This window comes from Solanum dulcamara, chromosome 2, assembly GCF_947179165.1.
Source record: "Solanum dulcamara chromosome 2, daSolDulc1.2, whole genome shotgun sequence".
Classification (NCBI taxonomy): domain Eukaryota; kingdom Viridiplantae; phylum Streptophyta; class Magnoliopsida; order Solanales; family Solanaceae; genus Solanum; species Solanum dulcamara.
The window spans coordinates 70,587,832-70,608,305 of NC_077238.1; the positions used below are offsets into that span (position 1 = coordinate 70,587,832).

At 34.6% G+C, this 20,474-nt stretch overlaps 2 protein-coding genes across 2 annotated transcripts; both read right to left on the reverse strand.

Moving 5' to 3' along the window:
• Nucleotides 1-855: 855 nt before the first annotated feature.
• LOC129872688 (MADS-box transcription factor PHERES 2-like) lies at nt 856-1,815 on the reverse strand. The gene has a single exon (XM_055947618.1). The coding sequence runs from the start codon at nt 1,813-1,815 to the stop codon at nt 856-858; it is 960 nt and encodes a 319-aa protein (XP_055803593.1).
• Nucleotides 1,816-8,992: 7,177 nt separating this feature from the next.
• On the reverse strand, nt 8,993-9,910 carry LOC129872696 (MADS-box transcription factor PHERES 2-like). The gene has a single exon (XM_055947625.1). It carries the CDS (start codon nt 9,908-9,910, stop codon nt 8,993-8,995), a length of 918 nt encoding a protein of 305 aa, XP_055803600.1.
• Nucleotides 9,911-20,474: the final 10,564 nt, after the last annotated feature.

A 20,474-nucleotide genomic window follows, 5' to 3' on the forward strand; every position in this document is an offset into this window, starting at 1 on the left:
TAAATCTATGTTTTAATATTAAATTTTAAGTATTATTAATTTCGTAGTTCAAATTTTACTTAGTAATATGTTATCATCTGCCCCACCTTAATTTTTGGTTTCTTAATCTGAATATATGTGTCTTCCAATGTCAAAGTAAACATAAAATTCTATTTCTAATGCAAGGGATAAATTGATTTTTTCCAATAAACTTCAAACATGGGACGAATTTCTCTACTTCATCAAGGGAGAAAAATTTTAGATAAATAAAAAGAAAAATATAAACATGATGATAAATTATTAATTTTAAGTTTTTGGAGTGCAAACATCACTTCTATACAAGTACGTTAAAACAGAACAGTTGAAGTTTTTAACATACAAAAGCCAAGAAAGTAATAAGTCTTCTTGATAATATTTTTTTGATTCTTTGATTCAATTTTAATTTTAGATGCATTACTAGTTTACACTAGAAAGTTTCAAAATAAAAATTTACCCAATATCTAAATTAGTTTGTTAGATTTTGAAGTGTAAGAGATCATTTTTGAAAATCATACTAACAACAACAATATTTCAATAACAATAGTAGTAAGAGCAAAAATAAATATTTCAGTATGTAGTAAATATTAAACTAATTGTCCATAGATTTAATAAGTGAATGAAACAACAAAGTTTGAAACAAATAATAAAACACGACAGAAGGATACTCAAATGAGGACAAAGGAAAAGTGATACAGATTGTTCTATGACACAATCTAGAAATGAAAAATATTAAAAGACATAAATAATTCAATGGACATAGAAAACAATACTAATTGACAAGAAACACATTGGTCCTTAGACGTTATGGTGTGATTTGGATCTTGTACATTAACATTTTTAAAAAAATGGGTCATCCAGTAAAGTTATTACGTCATCATTCCAATTCAGTAACCCAGATAATGTAAGACTAGGTGATAAGGCACCAGAGTTATTCAGATTGTTATTCATTGACGTTGATACATCAATTGAAGGGATATCCTCTGTAGGGTTATTCATTGACGTTGCTAGACCAATTGGAGGGATATCTGTTGAAGGTTCCATTTGTTGTGTCGTTGGAGGAAACAGTGGGGAATACATTGGAGGAGCCATCATTGGTGAAGGCATCGGAGAGTCTACTATTGTTGATGGAGTTAGAGGGGCCATTCCAGGATTTTCTCTAATAGCCATTTGTTGAGGCATTGGAGATAATAATATTGGACCCACTGGAGGAAACATTTTTGCAAACAATAGAGGAGAAGGATTCCTAGGCCCTCCAGAGTTGGTCCTACCAGTTACCATTAATTCAACAATGGGTTGAGAGGCATTCGAGTTAGAACCCTCTCCATCAACAATTTTCATCATCAATTCACGAACCTCTTCGAGGTTTTTCTTGATCATGCGACTCAGGTCATTCTGATCGTAGGGGTGCATGTTAGCAGAAACTTTTTTTCCAATTAACACCTCATACATCTCATTTCTCATTTTCTTGACTCTATTTTCCTTTCTTATTTTTTGTAGTTGTTCCTCCAACTTCTCGATCCTTTGCTCGGTGAACTCTTCTATAGTCACCATATTTTTGGATTTCTCTAATGTCGGCAACTCCTTAAACTTTATAAAAGTGGTGCGTGCAGCATCATTATTTGGAAATATGTATGGTTCATTTCTATAAGGACCATAGACAACAGCAGCCACTTCAACATCACAAAGTATTTTGAGCTCTTCACACTTTTTGAAGAGACCTTTTTGTCTTTTCTGGTATGAGACTTTTCTTTTACTCTCATCTTCAATCAAAGTGAAGTTAACTTTTTTTCTTGGCATGATTAAAGGGCTGGAGAAATGTGTTTGTTTGGATATGTGGTATCCAATAGCTTTGTTGTTGTAGTAGTTGGTGTGCTTTTTCTTGCCTAGGATTAACTCCTATTTATATAAAAATATTTGCATTCTCCAAATTTCGAATAGTTTGAATTTGACACATTTTTCTCTATAGGATGAACTATTTTGGAAAAACACTAACTGAGGGGATCTTAGACATACATCTAGATAAAATCAACTTGAAATATATGTATTTTATGGTTCCAGTCTTATGTTGACCAACTTATTAGGAAAAATATTAATGATGTTTAATCTATGTAGTCTCCACAAAATATGGTCACAATTTATCCATTTCCTTCATCAAGTCTTTTTTTTAAAAGGATATTTTAATTGAAGGATGAACAAAAGTAAATATTGAAACAAGGTCATTTTAAGTATTGGCTAGGAATTTTGAAAAATTAATTTTGACAATATTTGAATATGACAAAAAATAATCAATTTTTTTAAAAACACAAATACTTTTTAAGTATCAAATGGAGATTTATGTATGATTGTAGATGTTACAATGTCTGTAGAAGCACATTATTATTTTTATTAATTTTGGATAAACCATATTTAGTAAAATATTTATGTTGCTTTCAAATATATTTGAAACTCAATCTTGCTTAAATATTTTTTGTTAATGTTTCATACTCACCAACCTGTCACTCGATTCACATTATAATATTTCCAAATTAGTGTTGAGAAAAATCAATCTGAAATATTCTCACACATCAAAATGATGTGTTTACAATAGTGTGAAATTTAATAGAAAATTTTTGTTCATTTTAAGAAAAATACTCAAGATGAAGGGAGATTAGTTTCAAATGTCTTACAATATTTTTTTCAAATGAAGATGTAAATTTATTACTCACATGAATTTTTTTCTTTTTATGGTAAATAAGAAAACTTTTAATAATATTAGGATTGATATATAAGTTTCTTTGATCCTTTCTAGCTAATGTCAATCTGTTTAAACAAGAGAGGAAGAAAGAACGACAAATTTATTAAGTTTATGTCATGATTAGTTTAATCCGTTTAAATGTAATGACCTATCATGTCATTTTTAAAAATACCAGCGATAAAATGTGTAACACCCCCTAAAATGTTATTGATTCATGGATTTTTTCATTCATGAAGTCCAAATGAATTATCAAAGTTTTCTATTTAATTCAAGCATGAAACTTTATGGATTTTCATATCTTGATTCCAATTGCATAGATTATTAAATATTTGAAGTTTAATCACCTATCTTATGTTAGTTTATGTTGGCTCTTAAATGCATTGAATTGTTGATTTATTAAAGTCCTTATATGAAGACATAAAAAGGTTTTAAAGTATTTTTATCATATTATGATCTCTAATGACTAAAGTATTTTGATCATAATTATGTTCTCTCATAACTAAAGTATATTGATCATAATTATGTTCTCTAATGACTAAAGTATTTTGATCATAATTATGTTCTCTAATGATTAAAGTATTTTGATCATAATTATGTTCTCTAATGACTAAAGTATTTTGATCATAATTATGTTCTCTCATGACTAAAGTATATTGATCATAATTATGTTCTCTAATGCTAAAGTATTTTGATCATAATTATGTTCTCTCATGACTAAAGTATTTTGATCATAATTATGTTCTCTAATGACTAAAGTATTTTGATTATATTATGTTCTCGCATGCCTAAAGTATTTTGATCATATTATGATCTTTCATGCCTAAAGTATTTTGATCATAATTATTTCTCTCATGACTAAAGTATTTGGATTATATTATGATCTCTCATGCATAAAGTATTTTTATCATATTATGATCTCTCATGCCTAAAGTATTTTGATCATAATTATGTTCTCTCATGCCTAAAGTATTTTGATTATAAAAATTATGTTCATTTTTTTTAAGATTTACTCTAAGGTATGCAAGACCTCAATGAGAGTATTCCTACCTATGACACCTCTTAAAACGTTGTATGTGGTATTTTAATTCTCGACGAAAATAATACTCTCTCGGTATTTTGGGCATAACTTTTCATAAGATATGTCACGCCCTGGGAGGGTACCCTAGGCATGGCCGGCACTCGAAGGCCATTTCTGACCTCCGAGCGAACCACCTGGTCCAGTCACACATTCATTCAAACACATTCTCTTAGCGGAAAAAAACTTAATTAATAAAATAATGTTCACAATATGGGGACGAAGGCCAAACATTCATCAACTCAAGGCTACCAATAATCAAAATGAAGGAAACGACAACACACTATACAAGAAAGCTTAACATCCTCCGAAAACTAGGAGGACTCACCAACTAGCTGGGAGTGTATGTGGATCTTCAACGGAGCGCCGGTTGATGATCTCTAGTACCTGTCTCTGCATCATGAAACGATGCAGGCCAACTGGCATCAGTACATTTTCTTAACCGACAACCATCACTTATAAGCTAGTGAAAGTACAACAAACCGACGTTATTGTCGCATCCGTTCATACTTTGCCAGGGTATGAACGAATCAACCAATCATGGATCCAATCCAACCAAGTCCTATAATGTCAAGACAAACCTCTCGGGGAAGCATCCGACTTAATGGTTCAATCCCCCCTACGTTTGGCAACACAGATATTGGGTTCGAGTATCGACTATACTCTTGCCCAATTCGGTGCTCGATACTCCTCCCAAGACTCAATGCTCATAAAACTCCATCCAATCAACTCAATCAACTCATATCGACAAGTCTCATTACAACCTTGTCAACTCATAAATTCTATCACAATCAAATCTCTTGCAATTGTACTATCCGATCAATCTCAATCATCTCTTTAAAAGAAATTTAAATGCACATTTATTGCAACATATAGATATAATCAATCATTACCTCCATCCATTTGAGAAATCTTTGTGACTCATCACAACTTCAAGACCTTAAATCGACATTTTAAAATCGACAACATTTTTAGGAAAATAACATCCTTTATCACAATCTAAATAGTTAAAAGGTTAATAACACATATTTAACAACTCATCTTTATCAACTCATACTCACATAAAGGCCCATTTTAAGAACTTTTTAGCTCAACAACATCAACACATATAGAGTCAAATAAATAGGGGACAAAACTCATACAAATATAACCATACCAAGAAAACTCCATTTTTCATGAACATCTAACCTCAAAGCAAGAGTAGGGCACATGGGTGGACTCAACTCATGTTTTGGATAGCCTTACATACCTTAGAATAGACTCTTGAAGAAACCTTGTTGTTGGGTCTTCAATGGAAAGCTTGAAGTCTTAAAGCTCTTGGAACAATCTCTTGTTAGAAATGGAGAAGAAGAAGAAGAAGAGAGAGAGAGAGAAGCTCCTAGGGCTTTTAGAGAGAGAGTGAGGCTGTAAAAATGTGTTCCCAAAAGACCAAGGATAATACATATATAATTTGGGACAATTCCCAAATTGCACCTTCTCAAAGTTCTGGAAAAAATAGGCAAAAATGTACCTGGCGCGATAGTGACGCGTCGCGCCATTGGAGCGCCAGGCTGATTACGCCTAAAACCTGCACAACTCGTAGTGGTGTGCCGCGCCAAGGAATAAACTACTGAGGCATGTTTCTGGCGCGATAGTGGCACGTCGCACCCTTATAGCGCTAAGGCCAATATTTTCTGGGTTCTGGAAATTGGCTTGAAAAACCCTGCACACCTTTTAGTGGCGCCCCGCGCCAGAGCCCAAACTACTGAGGCATGTTTCTGGTGCGATAGTGGCGCGTCGCGCCACTACGGCGCCAAGCCCAGTTTTCCAGCAATTGCAACCCAGGCCTAAAACTCTGTTGTACTAGTTCATCTTAGGATCGTCATTTCTTTAGACTTCGAACTCCAAAATTTACATTCTTGGTGGCGTTGGAAAGAAGACTCGACGACCATTAATTTAATAGGTCGTGGGCCACCCAGATTGTCATATATTAAAATATAGGGTCGTTAGAAGTCAACCCCTCATGCGAACTCCTCCTCAAACTTAGACACAACGAATCTTTTTGGTCTTAGCTCGGTCTTAGGGGTCCTCCATGACCCCATATCACCTCCAACACTCCTCAATTACTCGGGGACTCATCTTAACTCAAGCACACACTTCTAAATAATTGGGTTCGACCTTGCACGAATACAAGAAGGGTCTGAATCCTAGGGAAAAATTTTGAGAGGCGTTACATTATCTCCCCCTTGGGATCATTCATCCTCGAATGACGAGTAACCAAGAATAGACTCGGGGCGCAAATGAAAATCAAGAATTCAGTCATTCAATCAATCAAATTCTTAAACCATTATCAATCAAGACTCAAAATGCACAAATGAATTCAAGTCAAGGATATAGACATTACCTTCAACATTCTCCTCGGTAGGCACGAATAGATGTGGATATTTAGATTTCATGGCTTCCTCCACTTCCCATGTGGCTTCCTCAACAAGTTGGTTTCTCCACAGGACTTTGACTGAGGCGATCTCTTTATTCCTCAATTTGCGAATTTGGCGATCAAGAATTTGGACCGGAACCTCTTCATATGATAAGCTATCCTTAACTCCAATACTATCAATGGGGAATACCAATGAAGGCATCGGAGAGTCTACTATTGTTGATGGAGTTAGAGGGGCCATTCCAGGATTTTCTCTAATAGCCATTTGTTGAGGCATTGGAGATAATAATATTGGACCCACTGGAGGAAACATTTTTGCAAACAATAGAGAAGAAGGATTCCTAGGCCCTCCAGAGTTGGTCCTACCAGTTACCATTGATTCAACAATGGGTTGAGAGGCATTCGAGTTAGAACCCTCTCCATCAACAATTTTCATCATCAATTCACGAACCTCTTCGAGGTTTTTCTTGATCATGCGACTCAGGTCATTCTGATCGTAGGGGTGCATGTTAGCAGAAACTTTTTTTCCACTTAACACCTCATACATCTCATTTGTCATTTTCTTGACTCTATTTTCCTTTCTTATTTTTTGTAGTTGTTCCTCCAACTTCTCGATCCTTTGCTCGGTGAACTCTTCTATAGTCACCATATTTTTGGATTTCTCTAATGTCGGCAACTCCTTAAACTTTATAAAAGTGGTGCGTGCAGCATCATTATTTGGAAATATGTATGGTTCATTTCTATAAGGACCATAGACAACAGCAGCCACTTCAACATCACAAAGTATTTTGAGCTCTTCACACTTTTTGAAGAGACCTTTTTATCTTTTCTGGTATGAGACTTTTCTTTTACTCTCATCTTCAATCAAAGTGAAGTTAACTTTTTTTCTTGGCATGATTAAAGGGCTGGAGAAATGTGTTTGTTTGGATATGTGGTATCCAATAGCTTTGTTGTTGTAGTAGTTGGTGTGCTTTTTCTTGCCTAGGATTAACTCCTATTTATATAAAAATATTTGCATTCTCCAAATTTCGAATAGTTTGAATTTGACACATTTTTCTCTATAGGATGAACTATTTTGGAAAAACACTAACTGAGGGGATCTTAGACATACATCTAGATAAAATCAACTTGAAATATATGTATTTTATGGTTCCAGTCTTATGTTGACCAACTTATTAGGAAAAATATTAATGATGTTTAATCTATGTAGTCTCCACAAAATATGGTCACAATTTATCCATTTCCTTCATCAAGTCTTTTTTTTAAAAGGATATTTTAATTGAAGGATGAACAAAAGTAAATATTGAAACAAGGTCATTTTAAGTATTGGCTAGGAATTTTGAAAAATTAATTTTGACAATATTTGAATATGACAAAAAATAATCAATTTTTTTAAAAACACAAATACTTTTTAAGTATCAAATGGAGATTTATGTATGATTGTAGATGTTACAATGTCTGTAGAAGCACATTATTATTTTTATTAATTTTGGATAAACCATATTTAGTAAAATATTTATGTTGCTTTCAAATATATTTGAAACTCAATCTTGCTTAAATATTTTTTGTTAATGTTTCATACTCACCAACCTGTCACTCGATTCACATTATAATATTTCCAAATTAGTGTTGAGAAAAATCAATCTGAAATATTCTCACACATCAAAATGATGTGTTTACAATAGAGTGAAATTTAATAGAAAATTTTTGTTCATTTTAAGAAAAATACTCAAGATGAAGGGAGATTAGTTTCAAATGTCTTACAATATTTTTTTCAAATGAAGATGTAAATTTATTACTCACATAAATTTTTTTCTTTTTATGGTAAATAAGAAAACTTTTAATAATATTAGGATTGATATATAAGTTTCTTTGATCCTTTCTAGCTAATGTCAATCTGTTTAAACAAGAGAGGAAGAAAGAACGACAAATTTATTAAGTTTATGTCATGATTAGTTTAATCCGTTTAAATGTAATGACCTATCATGTCATTTTAGAGTGGAAAATTTCTCGACTTCATCAAGGGAGAAAATTTTTAGATAAATAAAAAGAAAAATATAAACATGATGATAAATTATTAATTTTAAGTTTTTGGAGTGGAAACATCACTTCTATACAAGTACGTTAAAACAGAACAGTTGAAGTTTTTAACATACAAAAGCCAAGAAAGTAATAAATATTGCATTACTACCATATTTTAAAAAAATATGTTATTATTAAATAAGTCTTCTTGATAATATTTTTTGATTCTTTGATTCAATTTTAATTTTAGATGCATTACTAGTTTACACTAGAAAGTTTCAAAATAAGAATTTACCGAATATCTAAATTGGTTTGTTAGATTTTGAAGTGTAAGAGATCATTTTTGAAAATCATACTAACAACAACAATATTTCAATAACAATAGTAGTGAGCAAAAATAAATATTTCAGTATGTAGTAAATATTAAACTAATTGTCCATAGATTTAATAAGTGAATGAAACAACAAATTTTGAAACAAATAATAAAACACGACAGAAGGATACTCAAATGAGGACAAAGGAAAAGTGATACAGATTGTTCTATGACATAATCTAGAAATGAAAAATATTAAAAGCCATAAACAATTCAATGGACAACATGGTCATAGAAAACAATACTAATTGACAAGAAACACATTGGTCCTTAGACGTTATGGTGTGATTTGGATCTTGTACATTAACATTTTTAAAAAAATCGGTCATCCAGTAAAGTCATTACGTCAGAATTCTAATTCAGTAACCCAGATAATGTAAGACTAGGTGATAAGGCACCGGAGTTATTCGGATTGTTATTCATTGACGTTGATACATCAATTGAAGGGATATCCTCTGTAGGGTTATTCATTGAATTTGCTACACCAATTAGAGGGATATCTGTTGAAGGTTCCATGTGTTGTGTCGTTGGAGGAAACACCGGAGAATACATTGGAGGAGCCATCATTGGTGAAGGCATCGGAGAATCCACTATTGTTGATGGCGTTAGAGGGGCCATTCCAGGATTTTCTCTAAAAGCCATTTGTTGAGGCATTGGAGATAATAATATTGGACCCACTGGAGGAAACTTTTTTGCAAACAATAGAGGAGAAGGATTCCTAGGCCCTCCAGAGTTGGTCCTACCAGTTACCATTGATTCAACAATGGGTTGAGAGGCATTCAATGTAAAACCCTCTCCATCAATAATTTTCCTCATTAATTCACGAACCTCTTTGAGGTTTTTCTTGATCACGCGACTCAGGTCATTCTGATCATAAGGGTGCATGTCAGCAGATTTTTTTTTTCCACTTAACACCTCATACATCTCATTTGTCATTTTCTTCACTTTATTTTCCTTTCTTATTTTTTGTAGTTGTTCCTCCAACTTCTCGATCCTTTGCTCGGTGAACTCTTCTACTGTCACCATATTTTTGGATTTCTCCAACGTTGGCAACTCCTTAAACTTTATAACAGTGGTGCATGCAGCATCATTATTTGGAAATATGAATGGTTCATTTCTGTAAGGACCATAGACAACAGCAGCCACTTCAACATCACAAAGTGTTTTGAGCTCTACATAATTTTTTAAGAGACCTTTTTGTCTTTTCTGATATGAGACTTTTCTTTTAATCTCATCTTCAATCAAAGTGAAGTTAACTTTGTTTCTTGGCATGATTAAAGGGCAGAAGAAATGTGTTTGTTTTGATATGTGATATCCAATAGCTTTGTTGTAGTAGTAGTAGGTGTGCTTTTTCTTGCCTAGGATTAACTCCTATTTATATAAAAATATTTGCATTCTCTAAATTTCGAATAGTTTGAATTTGACATATTTTTCTCTATAGGAAGAACTATTTTGGAAAAACACTAACTGAGGGGATCTTAGACATACATCTAGATAAAATCAACTTGAAATATATGTATTTTATGGTTCCAGTCTTATGTTGACCAACTTATTAGGAAAAATATTAATGATGTTTAATCTATGTAGTCTCCACAAAATATGGTCATAATTTACTCATTTCCTTCATCTAGTCTTTTTTTTGAAAAGTATATTTGAATTGAAGGATGAACAAAAGTAAATATTGAAACAAGGTCATTTTAAATATTGGCTAGGAATTTTGAAATAACAATTTTGAAAATATCTGAATATGAGCAAAAATAATCAATTTTTTAAAAGCACAAACACTTTTTAAGTATCAAACGGCGATTTATATATGATTATAGATGTTACAATGTCTGTAGAAGCACATTATTATTTTTATTAATTTTGGATAAACCATATTTAGTAAAATATTTTTGTTGCTTTCAAATATATTTGAAACTCAATCTTGCTTAAATATTTTTGTTAATGTCTGATACTCACCAACCTGTCATTAGATTCACATTATAATATTTCTAAATTAGTTTTGAGACAAATCAATCTGAAATATTTTCACACATCAAAATGATGTGTTTACAATAGTGTGAAATTTAAAAGAAATTTTTTGTTCATTTTAAGAAAAATACTCAAGATGAAGGGAGATTAGTTTCAAATGTCTTACAATATTTTTTTCAAATGAAGATGTAAATTTATTACTCACATGAATTTTTTTCTTTTTATGGTAAATAAGAAAATTTTTAATAATATTAGGATTGATATATAAGTTTCTTTGATCCTTTCTAGCTAATGTCAATCTGTTTAAACAAGAGAGGAAGAAAGAATGACAAATTTATTAAGTTTATGCCATGATTAGTTTAATCCGTTTAAATGTAATGACCTATCCTGTCGTTATTAAAAATACCGGCGATAAAATACTTGAGCTTAAAAATTTGTCTATCTAATAGAGTGTAACGACCAAAAATGGGCAATGAGTGGCACCCACACTTAACCTCTTAGGTGGGAGAACCAACGATACAAACTCCAACTAATAAATATGATAATAACGCGGAAGCTCAATGTCACGCCCCGGGAGGGTACCCTAGATGTAACCGGCACTCAGGAACCATTTCTGGCTCCAAGCGAACCACATAGCCTGATCAGACATCTGTTAATCCATTCAATCAATGGAAGACTTAAAATAAACAGAATATTTGGTGGACAATCCCAAATCTATAATCTAACTCAAGAAAGAAAGGCCATGGACCAACAAATCAAACTTCAATCTTTGTCATTTAAAATAGTTTGACAAGAATAAATTCAAGGAAATAAAATACTCAACAGACCCATCACTATCTAGTCTATGAAGCCTCTATGACTAGTATCTAATTGGTGCCAATGACATGTTCATGGCTACCTCAAATCAAAATGAAAAGGGCTAACTCAATGCAAGAATGATATAAGCGGTGTCCTCCGGATGAAGGGAAGGACTCACCAATACGTTGAGTGTGTATAAATCCTCAATGGTGCTTCTATTGACGATCTCTTAAACCTATCTCTGCATCATGAAACGATGCAGGTCCAAATGTACGAGTATGTAATATGACAGAATGAACATACCTCAAGGAAGAGTACTGCTGGTTCAAATATCTCTACTCAAAAAGGTAAGAGAGACTCAATCAAAGTGTCATAAGTCTAAAGTAAGGATATAACTTAGACAAAGACCAATCATAAACCATTCAATCCAGTCTGATCATGTACGATACAATTCAATTAAATCATTCTATCCAATCTAATTATATATCATTCTATTGAACCCGATCACATATCATCTAATCCAATCCGATCATATACAATCAACTCAACAATCAACTCAAAGGACTCAACTTAATAACTAGGCAAATTAAATTATGCAATGTTTTACAATCCAACTCAATCATCAACCAATCTCAATCGAACCAATCATATCATGCACAAACCACTAAATTTGGGAGTTTCTCTAACCAACAACAATCCCACCACCTATATATAGGTGATGCACAACGAGTCACACCGTTGCTCCATCCGTTCATAATTGCCAAGGTATGAACAACTCATTTATATTCCAAATACTCATGTTCAAAATGATTAAAAGACTTCTCAAACTCAACTCATGCTTAAACTCTTTTTTTTAAATCGTAGATGAAAATAATCATCGTTTAAAACTCAAAATAGTGTGTAAATAGTTTATGCAGAAATGTTCACAAAACATTTATTTAAAACTCTTTCTCAAAAGATTATTTATTTTTAAAATATTCGTAAGACTCCAACCACATCAAATTAGGTAAATCACATATCACATGGTCACATTAAACTCCAATCCATTTCATCACACAACCTCCTCATCAACATAATCTCTTCATCAATCATTCTACATATATTAATTAATCACCATTCACATCATCATTCACACCATCATCAAAACATCATCATTCGCATCATTATCAAAATCATCATCCACATCATCATCAATTATTATCCTCACCTCATTGTCAAATATCATCGTCACATCAATATCAAATATCTACTCCACAATCTTCATTTTAGTACTATGTTCAATTTGTAGAAGCAAAAGGACATTCTTAACTATCCAATTCATTCTTTTTATTCCAATCAATACACATATACACAAAACCATCCATCTCAACCTCGAGACATTTATGACAAGAAATCTCATCTTGGGTTCATGGAAATGAAACATGAATCCATGCTCTCAACAAAACTCAACTCGAGAATATTGTCAACACCTATAAATCTATATAGAAAGATCCATTTGTAATCAATAATAGGAAAGATAACTATTTAGTAACTCAAGTCATTAAAATCATCAATCAACCAATAGTATCTAACAACATTCTATAGTTTAGGAAAACTTTCAAGAAAACCTTCCTAGTAGATTCAACTCTTTCACAACTCCTATCCAACACATCTATGGGCATATGGAAGAACTCAATCCATATTTTAGGTTAGCCTTACATACCTTATGAAGACTTTGAAGAGACCTAGTTGTTGGGTCTTCAATGGGAGACTTGAATCCTTGAAACTCTTGAAGGCACCCTTTGTTGGAGAAGGATTTGGAGAAGAAGAAGAAGAGAGAAAATATTAGGGCTTTTAGAGAGAGAGGGACTGAAAAATATGGTCCCAAAATGTCCAAGGATAGTTATATATAATTAGAAAAAAGTCCAAGTTGCCCCTCTTCAAAAATCTGGAAAATTGGGATAAAATCTTGCTGGCGCTATAGTGGCGCGTCGCACCACTGCAGCGCCAAGCCAAAATAGGCTTAAAACCCTGCACATCTAATAGTGGCGCATCGCGCCAAGCACCAAACTACTGAGACTTTTTTCTGGCGCTATAGTGGCGCGTCACGCCACTGTAGCGCCAAGCCTAATTTCGCCCATGCCTGAAATTCCTGCAGCACTAGTCCATAGTAAAATGGTCATAACTTTTGACTCCGAACTCCAAAAATTGCAATCTTGGTGGAGTTGGAAAGAAGACTGAAAGACCTTTAATTTGGTAGGTCGTGGGCCACCCAGTTAATTATATTATAGGATATATGGTTGTTTGAAGTTGACCCTTATACTAACTCATCTGAAAACTTAATCGATTGGAGTTCTTTGGACTCGACTTGGTGCTAGAGATCCCTTATGACCCCTAAACACATCTAACATACTAAAAATACTTAGGAATTAATCCTAACTCATACATATAATTACAATTCCTTCGTTTTGAGGCTACACACACGTAAAGAAATGTTCGAGTCTTTGCAAAAACAAATCTGGGGTGTTACATTATCTCCCCCTTGGGATCATTCATCCTCGAATGAAGATCAACTAGAAATAGACTCGAGGAATGAATAACAATTGAGACTCAATCCAAATCGACCAATCAAGCAATCTAGACAATTAACTATTCCGACTCAAGAATAGCCAAATCAATTCAAGTCAAGAGTAGGGACACTTCCTTCGTCATTCTCATCATTAGGCATGAATAGAAAATCAAAATCCTATCAATCGAATCATTCAAACATCTAGGTCATCAACCGTCGAACTTCAATTCATGAGTGACATCCCCCATCCTCTTCACAATTTCGTAAGGCCAATATATCGGTGGCCAAGCTCCCCTTTCTTTCCAAGACTCATAACACCCTTCAAGTACATCCAATCACTCCCCCAAAAGTAAAAAATAGCCTACTCCCATCACTCTCATAGTGACTACCACACACTTAAGCCTATCACTCTAACCACTTCAACCATATCTAAGAATTGTCATGCTCACTTTAACACTTCTACTTTCATGATTGTATGACCTCTCCCCCAGAGACATACTAACATACCCTTACCTATCTATCGCTCATCACAAGGTCTCATCTCGCTCCTCCTCCACGCATCCATCCTGAACTAGACAAGTATATCAAACCTATCACAATCAAGCAACACTCACTCTTCCCCATCTACTCTCACTCAACTCCACCTACTATCATCTTGGTCAACTTATCACTATCGAAAGCTCAAGACTTACATTGATTTATTACCCTCTCATCTCCCCCTTAGCTCAAAGGCAATAACTAATGGATACTAACTAGACACCCAAAGCAACTCATAAAATTAGAACCTCATTCAAATCTATACTATCTCATATACACCTCTTAAGCCTCTTCTTACCATATGACTTAGACTCAATCCACTATTTATATCCGAGGGTCACATACCCATTCATTCATAAGACACACTCCTCACAAGTTAATATCTTAATCTCTCATATCTATCATATCAAGTCTACTAAATCAAATCCTAATACTAGCAATATCACAAATATTATCGACTCACTCAATCACAGCAAGCTAATCCATGAGCATCACAAAAGATATGGTACCCAAACCAAACAATTCACAACTATCATAGGAAGGGATTTGAAATATACTAGGGACATCATCTGGCGAGCTCTCTAAATCTTGGCGATTACCTATGGCATACAAATGGTTTGTAGCCCTGCTCGTACCAGAAGTAGCACCCCCCTGATTTTCTCGAATTGGTAGTGCTGGGGTAGAAGATTGGGATTTACTGGCCCACATTTGACATTCTCTTTGAAAATAACCCCTTTGACCACACTTATAGCAACCACTGGTGCCCTTGCGACACTTTCCCAAATAGAGTTTTCCACAAGTACCGCATGGCGGTTCTCCTTTAGGACCTCAGGCCATACCTCTTTTCAACTGAGGATTTTAGACCTTGAAGTTCTAATTACCACATGGCCTTAGGTTATACCTGTTACTAGACATAGGCGTCCTCACTGATGGCGGTGCATAATTCGAGGACCTCTTGAGAAAGGAGGACTTGTTTTTATTCCCTTGGTCCTATTAATAATGCCTACATCCTACCGCTCCATTCTTTTTGCTCCTGGGTTTCTTCTTGTCCTCCTCTACCCATTGAGCACGTACCTTGGGATGAGTAGAATGCTCGGTCTCCTCTACCCAGAAATTGGTTTTTATTCCAGATTGTGAGGGGATGCTTGGAGAGAAAATCTCAGTACTGACGGCCTCTCTCGGGCCAACTATGTGTTTTGGAGGTATGGTATGATAACACCATGTAAACACACGAGTTAGAAGTGAATATATGGAGTTAAACTCTAAAGCACGAAATGGAATACCAAAACAAGGTCAGCACTTCCTAATGTTATATAGCCTTCCCATTATGGATGTGGCGCGCTTCACACCAATAACAAGGACTCTTCTAGACATGGCTTCATAGACTCCCTAGGACTCTTGAACTCTGTGCTCTGATACCATGTTTGTCACGCCCCTAGAGGGTACCCTAGATGTAATCAGCACTCAGGAACTATTTCTGGCTCCCAAACGAACCACATAGCCTGATCAGACATTCGTTTATCCATTCAATCAGCGAAAAACTTAAAATAAAGAGAATATTTGGTGGACAATCCCAAATCTATAATCAAACTCAAGAAAGAAAGGCCATGGGCCAACAAATCAAACTTTAATCTTTGTCATTTAAAATAGTTTGACAAGAATAAATTCAAGGAAATAAAATACTCAACCGACCCATCACTATCTAGTCTATGAAGACTCTATCACTACTATCTAATTGGTGCCAATGACATGTTCATGGCTACCTCAAATCAAAATGAAAAGGGCTAACTCAATGCAAGAATGATATAAGCAGTGTCCTCCGGACGAAGGGTAGGATTCACCAATACACTGAGTGTGTATAGATCCTCAATGGTGCTTCTATTGATGATCTCTTAAACCTGTCTCTACATCATGAAACAATACAGGTCCAAATGGATGTCAGTACGTGGAATGTACGAGTATGTAATATGGCAGAATGAACATACCTCAAGGAAGAGTAATACTGGTTCAAATATCTCAACTCAGAAAGGTAAGAGAGACTCAATCAAAGTGTCATAAGTCTAAAGTAAGGATATAACTTAGACAAAGACCAATCATAAACCATTCAATCTAGTCTGATCATGTACGATACAATTTAATTAAATCATTCAATCCAATCCAATTATATATCATTCTATTGAACCCAATCACATATCATCTAATCCAATCCGATCATATACAATCAACTCAACAATCAACTCAAAGGACTCAACTCAATAACTATGCAAATTAAATTATGCAATGTTTTACAATCTAACTCAATCATAACCCAATCTCAATCAAACCAATCATATCATGCACAAACCACTCAATTTGGGAGTTTTTCTAACCGACAACAATCCCACCACCTATATATAGGTGATGCACAATGAGTCCCGCCGTTGCTCCGTTCGTTCATACTTGCCAAGGTATGAAAGACTCAAACCAATCATGGATCTATCAATCAATCAAGTCTTATCATTTCAGGACAATGAAATAGGGAAACATCCGACATGGTACAATCCCTTCCTACATTGGCGGCGTAGTTTATAGGATTCGAGTATAGATTATACTCTTACCCAATTCGGTGCTCAATACTCCTTCCAAGACTCAATACGCGCATAGCTATTAAGTGAGTAAAATATTTAAAATACTCATTTAGCCTTATCGGACTCTTTCAAATCAACTCATTTTGTCTCATTGGACTCTTTTCAAAACTCAATCAAATCTGGCTGTAACACCCCCCAAAATCTTTCGCTAAGATTCGAACATTTCTTCACATGAGTGTAGACTCGGACCGGAGGACTTGAAATTTTTCACATGAGTTAGGATGAGTTCCTAAATAATTAAAGAGTGTTAGAGGTGATGTGGGGTCATGAAGGACCCCTAGGACCAAATCAAGACAAAAGGCTTGTCGTGGCTAAGTTTGAGGAGGAGTTTGCATAAGGGGTTGACTTCTAACGACCCTATCTTTTGATATATGACGATCTGGGTAGCCCATGACCTATTAAATTAATGGTCATCGAGTCTTATTTCCAACGCCACCAAGAATGTAAATTTTGGAGTTTGGAGTCGAAAGGTATGGCAATCGTAAGATAAACTAGCATAGTAGAGATTTCCAGGCCTGGGTTGCAATTGCTGGAAAACTGGGCTTGGCGTCAAAGTGGCGTGATGCGCTACTATCGCGCCAAAAACATGCCTCAGTAGTTTGGGCTCTGGTGCAGCGCGCCATTAAAAGGTGTGTAGGGTTTTTCGAGCCAATTTCCAGAACCCAGAAAAAATTAGCCTTGGCGCTGTAAGGGCACGACGCGCCACTATCGCGACAAGAATGTGCCTCAGTAGTTTGGTCCTTGGCGTGGCGCGCCACTATGAGGTGTGCAGGTTTTAGGCATAATCAGCCTGGCGCTGCAGGGGGCGCGACGCGCCACTATCGCGCCAGGTGCATTTTTAGCCAATTTTCAGAACTTTTGAGGAGGGGTAATTTGGGAACTTACCCAAATTATATATGTATCAGCCCTAACATATTTTAGGATCATTTTCAATCCTTCACTCTCTCTCTAAAAGCCCTAGGAGCTTCTCTCTCTTTCTCTTCTTCTTCTTCTTCTCCATTTCCAACAAGAAGAATGGTCCAAGAGCTTCAAGATTTTAGTTCTCCCTTGGAGACCCAACACAAGGTTTTCTTCAAAGTCTTCAAACAAGGTATGTAAGACTAACCTAAAATATGGATTTAGTTCTTCCATATGCCCATAGATGTGTTGGATAGGAGTTGTGAAAGAGTAGAACCTTCTAAGAAGGTTTTCTTGAAAGTTTTCCTAAACTATAGAATGTTTTTAAGTACTATTAGTTGATTGATGTTTTTAATGACTTGAGTTACTAAATAGTTATCTTTTATATTATTTATTTCAAATATACCTTTGTATATAGATTTATAGATGTTGACGATATTCTTGAGTTGAGTTTTGTTGAGAGTATGGATTCATGTTTCATTCACATGAACCCAAGATGAGATTTCTTTGGTCATAATTTGTCTTGAGTTGAGATGGATGGTTTTGTGTATATGTGTATTGATTGGAATGAAAAGAATGAATTGGATAGTTAAGAATGTCCTTTTGCTTCTATAAATTGAACATAGGACTAAAATAAGGATTTTGGAGTAGATGTTTGACGATTGATGTGATGATGATATTTGATCATGATGTGATGATGATGTTTGATGATGATGATAATGTGATGATGATGTTTGATGACGATGTGAATAATGGTATTTGACGATGTTGTGTGATGAAATGGATTGGAGTTTAATGTGACCATGTGATATGTGATTTACCTAATTTGATGTGGTTGGAGTCTTACGAATATTTTGAAAATAAATAATCTTTTGAGAAAGAGTTTTAAATAAATGTTTTGTGAACATTTTGCATAAATTATTTACACACTATTTTGAGTTTTAAAGGATGATTATTTTCATCTACGATTTAAAAAGAGTTTAAGCATGATTTGAGTTTGAGAAGTCATTTTAAATATTTTTGAACATGAGTATTTGGAGTATAAATGAGTTGAGCATTATTTTCCTTAAAAATGTAAATTTTGAGATTTATATAGATTTTTAAAGAGAAGAGGTTGATGATTGGAGATGAGTCAATTTGAAAGAGGGTCCAATGAGGCCAGATTTGATTGAGTTTTGAAGAGAGTCCAATGAGACTAAATGAGTTGATTTGAAAGAGTCCGATGAGGCTAAATGAGTATTTTAAATATTTTACTCACTAAATAGCTATGCGTGTATTGAGTTTTGGGAGGAGTATTGAGCACCGAATAGGGTAAAAGTATAGTCCATACTCAAATCCCATAAACTACGCCGCCAACGTAGGAAGGGATTGTACCGTGTCGGATGTTTCCCTATTTTATTGTCCTAAAATGATAGGACTTGATTGATTGACGGATCCATGATTGGTTTGAACTGTTCATACCTTGGCAAGTATGAGCGAATGGAGCAACGACGTGACTCATTGTGCATCACCTATATATAGGTGGTGAGATTGTTGTCGGTTAGAGAAACTCCCAAATTGAGTGGTTTTTGCATGATATGATTGGTTGATGATTGAGTTGGATTGAAAAACATTGCATAATTTAATTTGCATATTTATTGAGTTGAGTCCTTGGAGCTGATTGTTGAGTTGAATGTTGAGTAGATTGTTTATGGTCGGATTAGAATAGATGAATTATGATTGGATTGAATAGAAAGGTATGTGACTAGATTGGATTTGATTATTGAGTTGATTGTTGAGTTGAGTGTATATAATCGGATCGTACATGATTAAAAGGGATCGAATTGTAAATGATTTGGTTGAACTGTATTATACATAATTGGATTGAATTGTATGGTATATGATTGGTCTCTGTCTAAACTGTATCCTTACTTTAGATTTACGACGCTTTATTTGAGTCCCTCTTATCTTCTAGAGTTGAGATATTTGAACCAGCGTTACTCTTCCTTAAGGTATGTTTCATTTTGCCATTTTACATACCAGTACATTTCACGTACTGACGCCATTTGGCCTGCATTGTTTCATGATGCAGAGACAGGTTTATGAGATCGTCAATAGGAGCATCATTGGGAATCTATTTGCACTCAGCGTATTGGTGAGTCCTCTCCTACATTCGGAGGACACCATTTGTGTATTCTTACATCGAGTTAGCTCTTTTTATTTTTATTTGAGGTAGCCATGAACATGTCATTGGCACCAATTAGATAGTAGTGATAGAGGCTTCATAGACTAAATAGTGATGCGTCGATTGAGTATTTCTTTCCTTGAGTTATTTTTGTCAAACTATTTTTAGATGACAAATATTTTAGTTGATCGGTCGGCCCATGGCCTTTATTCTTCGAGTTGGATGGGTGATTTGAGTTTCCCGCTAAATTATTCTTTATTTTTAAATTTTCCGCTGAATGAATGAATGAGC

What these genes read in the sequence shown, in the direction of transcription:
- LOC129872688 (XM_055947618.1), bottom strand. Translation starts at nt 1,815, where the DNA reads ATGCCAAGAAAAAAAGTTAACTTCACTTTGATTGAAGATGAGAGTAAA.
- LOC129872696 (XM_055947625.1), bottom strand. Translation starts at nt 9,910, where the DNA reads ATGCCAAGAAACAAAGTTAACTTCACTTTGATTGAAGATGAGATTAAA.